The following is a 9,200-nucleotide window of genomic DNA, read 5'->3' as shown; positions in this document are numbered from 1 at the left end:
CTTAGGCATGCACAATACAACCAATGAGTCCGTGCTCAAATTTCACAATACATTGGCACAGCGTCCATAATGTCATTGCAATGGGTTTGCTCCAACTACAAATCCTGATTTGCAAGATCAATCTATCCCGGGGCAATACTCAGCAGCTGAAGCAACCATGTGGTCAAGAGAATCGGGACAAGTGTGGATCGCACACCATCTAGTCAATAACCGGACACTTTCAGTAGATCTGCTGTGTACATGCCCACAGGGGTGCAAGCTTATTCCCGGTAATATTGTAATTCATTGTTGGGATGGGTTGGGGAACAGCCTGCCACTCATGTAATTTAAGCCTTTCAGGACTGGGCACTTTGGTTTTGGTTCTCTGAGTGAACTTATGTGAATCCCTCGGCTTGGGCCATCAAAATTCAGGGGTGTGAGTGACCACTGATAAAAATAGCTGAAAACAGCTGAAAAAGGTGTAAAAAAGCTGAACTTTGGAAATCCCCTATACTTTTGTACACGGCAAGTGAGGGGAAAAGCTGAAAAAAAGCTGAAATCCAAAACAAAAAAAGCTGATATCAGCTTTAAAGCTGAGATTTCACACCCCTGAAAATTACACACTACTGCGAATTATGGCTACGGCTAGAAATAACACACTGGTCTATAGGAAGTGACTGCAGTGGCTTCCATGGGTTTGTGTGTAATGTCCAGCCGTAGCCAAGTAATTCAGACAAAGCCTTACATATTTTTGAACAATTGAGGGCGCTGTTACCTCATTACGGGGTATGAATAGATGTGCATTTCCTCTTATTTCCATGTAGGTTTGCCATTTGTGGTTAAATTACTCTGCAAGAGGGCGCACTTCCAAAACTGATTCTCTGAGGGAAAAACCACAAGACCCAACGATACTGGCAAAAAGGAATAAGTCATGGAGTTCTGTGCTAAAGGGCCCAAGACTGAAAGGTCCGTTATAATATCAGGGCAAATAAAGATTCATAATGTAAAGTTAGAAAAGAAAAGATAACAAATACAAGGAAAGATACATGCAGAGAAGACGCTCTGAGCTAAAATGATGCAGAAGGGCGCTCCTCTGAAACATTTGGGCACTTCTGGGTTCAAAATTCTGCTCACACAAAAAAAAGTGATGGTATTTTTTTGGCCCATTCTGGATGCAAAAAGTAATATATCACTACAATATAGGGCAACAGAAAGAAATATTTAATGAAATACATTGTAAAACAAAAATTTAGTCTGATAAGTAAAAGATTGGCCCATCTATCTGTCCAAGACAAGAGTAAACAAACGTCCCTCATGACTTCAATCTCAGAGATCATTGTTGCGAATAAACCGGTTGCCCTCCGAGTGTCTCCCGTAGTATACATAGCGACACTTCCCAAACGTCCCTGTAGTTGAGAGATAAACAGAGGTCTTCAGCGAATCTTTTCATCACAAAATTGTCAATTTTCAATTCAAAGATAGAACACACGTTGCATCACTCTTTTCACGAACTGACACGTACACGCTGTGTGCGCGCACTTCGTGAAGCTGCACAAATGATTATTTTTGTTTACACGAACTGACACCCAAGCACTGTGGCGGAAATACAAATGCTTTGAAAGGTTTGACACGATTTTACTCCATCCATGTACTTGTAGGGTTGTCGATTCTACCGCATTCTTAGTCAATTAGAAAATCAATACTTCAGATGGGTTTAAGATTGCGAGAACAAACAGAACGACTCTAGCCTTGCCTGTCAGTTCGTGAAAACCCAAATTATGCATAACCAAGAAAACTCAAGTTATTAGCGCATGGAGCCCATTAAAAACACCCTAGCTCCTTCCTCCCCCCCCCCCTCTCTTAACAGAGGCTAAAGATTCATACCTTGATGGTTATCACTAGGTCTTATGGTGTCCGGCAAGGGGCCATATGAATGATGACTGCTGTCTGGTGAATCTGGTGATTTGTTCAGATCCTACAAAAAAAACCAAATGAACAGGCTCATTAGAGAAGACAAAAACAGGTGCACTGAATCCTTCTGCAGCCTTCTTGGAGCGAAAATATGCTCCAAGAAGCTTTGGGTGCTAATGAATGTAAAAAGGGGGTTTCAAGTAGACCATGTTTCAAGAAGTCCATAACATGTCCATCACAAGTCCTCACAAGTCCTCACAAGACCATCACAAGTCCATCACAAGTCCATCACAAGTCCATCACAAGTCCATCACAAGTCCTCACAAGTCCATCACAAGTCCATCTCAAGTCCATCACAAGTCCATCACAAGTCCACCACAAGTCCATCTCAAGTCCATCACAAGTCCCAATACCTGAAGTCAAGTCGAGTCAAGTCAAGTCACAAAGTAATTCAAATGACAAACATTCCTTTGTTTATCCCACATTTTTGCAACAGGACTTATGTAAATACTTGAGATTTACTGTTGTGTGGACTTGTGATGGGCCAGGCATGTCACTGGAAAGTAATACAAAATGAGGAAATGCCAAGCTTTACAAGACTTTATACAATCTTTTTCAATGGTTAATGGCACAAATACGAAGTGGAAAACGAGGAAATCAGGTGATCTGAGGAAACTTGCATGCCTGATGAACTTGACAACAGCATCGTTGATCTAAAATTACCAGAATTGTCACGTACAAGAGCATGACTAGTAACCCTGCTTCCTTGATCCTTGACCTTCATTACCTGATCTGAGTTGACTCGGACGACCCTCATGTAGGACCCGACCCTGTCTGCTTCCTTCCTCTCTTTCTGGGTCACCTGCCTGGAATCTAGGAAGCGTAACCCTGGCAACTTGTGCACCACGTAGTATCTGAAACACAAGAGGTAAATATGTCAAATAAATATTTCCTGTTTTACGCCAGCATTTTGTGCCCTCTTTTGATCAATGAATTGAGTCAAACGCCTCAGACTCAACAACTTTAGTTTAGGTCGGTAAAGTTTGACCAAATTTTCAAAGCAAACCAAAGCAATTACAGTAGTGAACAAAATGTATGAACCCAGGCATGCAACTGGGAATTAAGAGAAAAAAACAAGGAAATTCTAAACCACACAAGACTTTGAACAGTATTTTTAAATTTGTAATGGCATTCATAAGAAGTAAAAAAACAAGGAAATCAGCGGATCCGTGGAAAAGTTGCATGCCTGGTGAATTAGCTAAGTGCAGGTGTCCTTCAAGCAAAATATCATTGTTACTGACAGAGCCCCCCTCTCTTGTTCAAGTAGCAAGAACAAATTATATTTCAATATTTACCTATATCTCTGGTAGTCATCTTCATCTTTGTCTGTACTCGACAGCTCGTTGGGGCAAGCCTCGTTCCCGAGGAGACTCAAGTAGGTCAGATTTGGACACTGCTGCTTCAACTGGTCTGTAAGACGCTCTAGATCTTTGATGTGAGAAACTCCTGTTAAGGTTAACACTTCAGTATCTCAAACAATTTAGGTACATGTACTCATTTTTCATTGACGGAAACTAAATCCTCCACTGACACAATTCTGGTTACTTTTTAGGTTTTAAAGGGTATCCCGCCACATCTCAGGGAGTGAACGACAGTTCTCACTTCCTTGATCCTAAAAATGTCTCAAAAACCTGTTTGCAAATATTAAAAGATTGGGAGCAAAACTCCCAAGGGAATTTTTTTTTTTAGTAATCTCCCAAAAACCTGCACTTTTTGCGGGAACCCTATCAAGGGGTGCCAAGTCCCATGGACAGTAATAGTGGCTGGGCTCTCCTCCTGGACCCTACAAAATCTGGATTTTGAAGAATCTAGGATGTTACAGTACGGCAGAGAGAGATGATACAATACAAAGGATATCCTGTTTTTGTTGAGTACTAGTGTCTGTAGCGTTGGTATGGGCGGGATGTTGATCGAGTCGTTCAGCTCATTCTGATCCAATACTAGCTCCTCTAACTTGATAAACCTCTCCAGACCTTCTAACGACCTGCAGAGAACGGAACATCAAACCGTTTAAATTTGTTAGAAATTTGTTACCCATATAAATATATAGTCTAATCATTGCTTATTGTTTTTATGTGTCACAGAAAGGGATGATTAAGGGGAGAATGCAACATTAATTAAAGGGGCAGTAACTAAAGATTTACCTAGAAATTTTACAGGGTTTTATGAGGTATCTAGGGGTCAACCTCCGCTACTGTATAGTCTTCCCTAAAAAAACACCACTACCAATTTTACAGGCAGTTTTTGGGCGGTGAAGGGGTTCAATATTCAAGGAATCTCAACGAGTTTATAGCCAGGGATGAAGTAGAAGCCGGAGACGAAACAAAGGTTAACAAACATTTAAGAGTGAATTGAGGACCCACCTGATGTGATTGAAACTGAGGTCTAGTCTGGTGACTTGCTTGCCGTACCATTGGCCCAGCTCGTCTGGTATCCTTGTTGCACTGTGTTCAAGATATGACAGCTGGGAAGTGTGGGGGAATAAAAAAAACTATTCATAACTGATGGATAAATTCGGACATTGCCTCGAATACAACTGTACAAACGATTCTAACATATGGTTAATTTACATCGGAACAAATATATACATAAACTTATGGGACTTAAGTTGCTCCTAGTGTGCACATGTCTTAGAAAGAATGATTACAAATGTACCCTTCTGAAAAAAATTTTCCTGACAAACTAAAATATACTCTTTTTTTTTTACTGGAAAGACACTTTATATTGTACCAGCAAATGATACTTCGAATAGTGGGTTAGTTTTTGTTGATCAATGTCATGAGAAGGTCTTTAGTATGTAGCATTTGAAATTAGCACTTTATAATTTAAATTTATATTTTTTTCAGGGCTGGTACATTTATATTGCTTGAATGAACACAACTTCAGGAACATGCTAGAACTAGAATACAATACATGTACAGCGTTTGTACGTCAACATGTGCCACACTTTGCCACTTCCACTACTGCCGTTTTACCGATAATCAATATTTATCATGGTCATGTGACCAGTGTACCTTACAATGATGCAACCAATTTATCTTTGTTATCTCATTTCTATATTGACGATGGTAAAAAATAACAGAAGGGCTGAAGTCCAGCAGCTCAATACATGCCCTAATTAACCAGAAGGTATCATGTACTTGTAGATGTGTGCACGGTATGGAACTCGTCAGTGTGCATTAAGTACAAGGAGGACTGTCATTGAAAACAAATAAATATTGTTATTTACAAACTCAAAAAAGGCATGAGGTTCTGTCTGCTTTGCATTGCTAATGAAGATAGTATTGTTTTCTCTTTATTGATTTAGTGTGTTGTACATGTCTAAAAAACATTTTCATAAATGTTGGATACCGTTCTTTCAAAAAGTCAGACTGGTAAACATGATATTGTTAAACCTTTGTAATATGACAGAAACAATGGGTAACACTATTTGGTTTGGGGTAAACTCTTTTACCTAAGCAAAATAGTGCCTCCTGTTAATCCATTAATATCTTTTAAAATTTATGAGACTGAAATTCCATTGGGGAGTTTTGCCATTTGCTGACATCAAAAAATACATAAATAAATATCTCAGACAGACAGATCCTACTGCTCATTTTCAACTGCAGTATGGTTTTCTACACCATATATCCCCTCCTCTGACTGTGAGAAAGTAAAGAAAAAACTGCCAAACTTGTTCGCTCCACGACACTTCACAATAGCATGCAAGCCTCAATGACCAACAGAGATTTATCCTACAACAGGTCTGCACTGAACTACACACGTTTATAGCTGGAGCTTGGCAATATCTTTTGTGTACAAATCAATGTAGGTATGTGAAGGTCAGGTTATTCCGAACCCTTTAGGAAATTATACTAAGAAATGTAGTGAATTCTTTACAATCTTCCACTCTGCAGGAAGCCATTAGGGCCTATGTGTACAAATCAACTTTCATGGGCATCAAAATCCATGGAAATTAATAGTGACTGGGATTTATTTTCCTAAATTCTACAACATTTAAAAAACTCCTGATTTGTTTTTGATATCTTGGAGGAACGAATCTTTGATTTTCACATTTCTTTCCTGTTTGTTCCATGGAAATGCACAGCTTCCTGGATTAATACATTGTATATGTGTAAAATGTCATGAATAAAAAGTACACCTCAATTTGTTTAAAGGGAAGATACAACATTTGCAAACATAAAAACACGAAATTATCAAATTATCACGGAATACCTCTTACTGAATTGTTAGGGTACAATGTATGACAGTCTAAAAGCATCCTGTAAAATTGTGGCTCCTGGTGTGCTGACATTTTCAAGAAAAAGTGTATTTTTCCAACGCTGGTCGGCTGACCAGCGTTGGAAAAAAACTGGCTTTTTTCAAAAACTGTACCTAATTTTTAATATCGCATAGTCTTTGCAATTGATTACACACCTGTGAAGGGGTACAAGCCTGCTAGACTGATTCTTTGACCTTACAATTTCCTAAAGTCTATAAATTGATCCGTTTCATCTTAAGTGGGGTCAGGGAGCCAGACTACAAGAACATGATGGTTTTTCCAGCTTCTCACAAGCCGAAAACATGAAACAAGTCAGTTTAGCAATATTTGCTACAGGTATATCAAACTGATCCTCCAAATCCATTGTTTTCTGAAAATTGCAGCAAAAGCAAATGTTGTACATTCCCTTTATGTATATTTATTTAGAAATATAGTACTTTTTATTTTTAATCATATTTTGTTAAGTTGGTGTCCTGTACTCATTTTATGCAAAGTCAACCTGGTTTTTAATTTTGTTTGTATACAAATATCCAGATCAGTTACACATCTCAACACAATTGTAAAACATCTTCAGTTTTTGTTTTGATTGATTGAAAAGAATGGACTTCAATAAAGGGTTCACTGAACTGAAGTGAAGTTCATTCTTCTAAATCAATCACAACAAAACGTCTGGTTACCAGTTTCAGTTTCACAAAAATAAAACACTTGAAAATGTGAAGCAATCAGGTCTATTTATAGCAAAGGACGGACTGTTGGCACAACCATGGCACAACCTGCTTGCTTCAGATCATCTCTTGTTAGAAGAACCAAAACAATCTGCAGCAAAGACCCAGAGTACTTTCTTCGAGGAACAATTACTTCTCAAATAATTCTTTTGTTTTAACATTACCTTGTTCATTATTCTTTCTCCACGAGACAGACATGACTTTTGGTTGACATGAACATATTTTTGTAGGCCAACAAGCCATGGAAAATTTTGCCTGAACTTGATAACTCTCAGATACACTAGTCATGCTAGTAAAAACAGACTATTACTTAGGTACACGTATGTCGTACTTTAACCTACTCTGATTTTCATCAGACTCAGTTTAACCTGACCTTCACATAAAATTATTTGTACTGTAGCTTGAGTAACTCCAGCTGACATGCTCATCGGGAATTCACATGTAACATGTGAATTCCTGATGAGCATGTTTACTCCAGCTGACATGCTCATCAGGAATTCACATGTAACATGTGAATTCCTGATGAGCATGTCAGCTGGAGTTACTCGTGCTATTTCTACTGTAGTCTGTATGCCGCAATTTTATTTTTTTCAAAGAATCAGGGAATCCTGACAATTCGTACACAATAATCATAATGACATCAAAAGGTGTGACATTAATTGACATTTATTCAGCTGTTACCTTTACTTTTTACTAGCTAGGCCTATAGGATTATACTGTTTTCTTCCAACAATAATAATTAAGTGCAACTGCAAAGTTCACCGGAATCTTCAAACCATCACGTCAGTGACCATGGAGGAATTTTATTCCTCCATAGTCCACGTTCAAACCAACCTGTGTCCCCTCGATTATCGGTCCCAAACTCTCGTTCTGCCCACTCTCTCCGTTCTCAGTCACAGTAACGTTCGCCATATTCTTCCGATTTGCCCTCAATTGATCCAACCAGTAGGTTTTTGTTGAATCCATTCATCAGAAGACGACCAAATCCGTTTCCATTTTCCGTGACTATTCGACCTCGGAAACGTATTGTGGTTTTTTCTGTGGCGAACGAATCACATGATCTGCAAACAACAAACTGCGGAACCAGACTGGTTTAACTCTACTAGATAATTGTTGTCAAACGTCAAAGTACTAGTCTTTGCGAAAAAGATTGGACTTTCGGTCTCGCTGGGTGGCGCTATTCAATATTTACAGGCAATTTAAGTCGCCTGTGTACGTACACTAGAGCACTGGGAAAAAGTGTGATTTCGGACTTTTTTGGAAACTCTGGCTATGCAGTTGTGCAAGGATTATTATTACCTGTGGGCTACCCTGTATTCCCTACATCAAGACCATTTCGGTAAGTACCCAAAATGGCTGTAATTAAGTTATAAATATTTCAAACAATTCAGTAACTCCGTTTTGTGTTTCGATTGTGTTTGTTTTTGGATGGAACACCAAAACTCCAATTATGATATCACTGAGAATGATCCGAATGAGGTGGATTAGTTTTTCTTCTGAAAACACTGCAAACCTCAAAAACCAAAACCATGGTGCACTCTGGCAATCCAAGTCGTATCAAACTACCATTACCATACTTTGGAGAACGTGAAGACCACCCAGTTTCTTAGTTATAAGTTTAAACCCGCCCACGTGTTCCCGCCCTTTTCTCTAGGCTGATCAACATTGCCTCACCGTGCATAATCATTACACTACATCCCTGCATCGGCAGAATTGTCAGTTGTGTTTCCCGCTTTTTCTGCTGCCAAAACTAAACTGACTACGGACCCGGACGTGTTGATAGCGTGAAGAAACACCAGTGCTTTATTGGTGGCGTGTTTTACAGTGGTTAGAAATGAAAGGAATGTAGGCCTATTTTTGTTAGGATTGCCGATTGGGTGAGAATTCAGCATGCAATTAAAATTCTACCCAATAATTTTGCGGTATAGGGCCCGGTTTACACACGCCCAAACACCTCAGTTTTCAAATACAAACCACGCCGCGTCTCCGAAAAAAAAGTCAATATGTTTAGAAGTAGAACGCCTCTTCTTTCTGCATAGTACTACACATGCAACAGCCTCTGGCTCTAGTAAGTTGTACAAAATTCCTGAGCAACAAAGACCAGGGGTGCGTTTTGGCGGTCATAACCAAGAATTGGTTCGGTAGTTTTTTGTCGGTGAATTTCTTCAGCAATTTTAATTGAGTTAGAATTACGCATGATCATGTAATACTCAAATCCCCAAAACAATTAACCAAAGAGAAACCACCGCACCAAGTCTTGGTTA

General features: G+C 39.1%; 1 protein-coding gene across 1 annotated transcript; it reads right to left on the bottom strand.

The window, feature by feature from the left end:
• Positions 1 to 691: 691 nt before the first annotated feature.
• On the bottom strand, positions 692 to 8,005 carry LOC119732182 (leucine-rich melanocyte differentiation-associated protein-like). Its single transcript, XM_038205606.1, has 7 exons — positions 7,771 to 8,005; positions 4,314 to 4,414; positions 3,808 to 3,934; positions 3,246 to 3,385; positions 2,678 to 2,804; positions 1,864 to 1,954; positions 692 to 1,385 (listed from the first exon to the last, which is right to left on the bottom strand). The coding sequence occupies exons 1-7, from the start codon at positions 7,900 to 7,902 to the stop codon at positions 1,306 to 1,308; spliced, it is 798 nt and encodes a 265-aa protein (XP_038061534.1). The 5' UTR covers positions 7,903 to 8,005; the 3' UTR covers positions 692 to 1,305.
• Between the last annotated feature and the right edge of the window lie 1,195 nt (positions 8,006 to 9,200).

Source organism: Patiria miniata, unplaced genomic scaffold, assembly GCF_015706575.1.
Source record: "Patiria miniata isolate m_02_andy unplaced genomic scaffold, ASM1570657v1 HiC_scaffold_24, whole genome shotgun sequence".
Lineage (NCBI taxonomy): Eukaryota > Metazoa > Echinodermata > Asteroidea > Valvatida > Asterinidae > Patiria > Patiria miniata.
The sequence above is the reverse complement of the archived record's forward strand: the minus strand, read 5'-3'. Positions and strand labels throughout refer to the sequence as shown.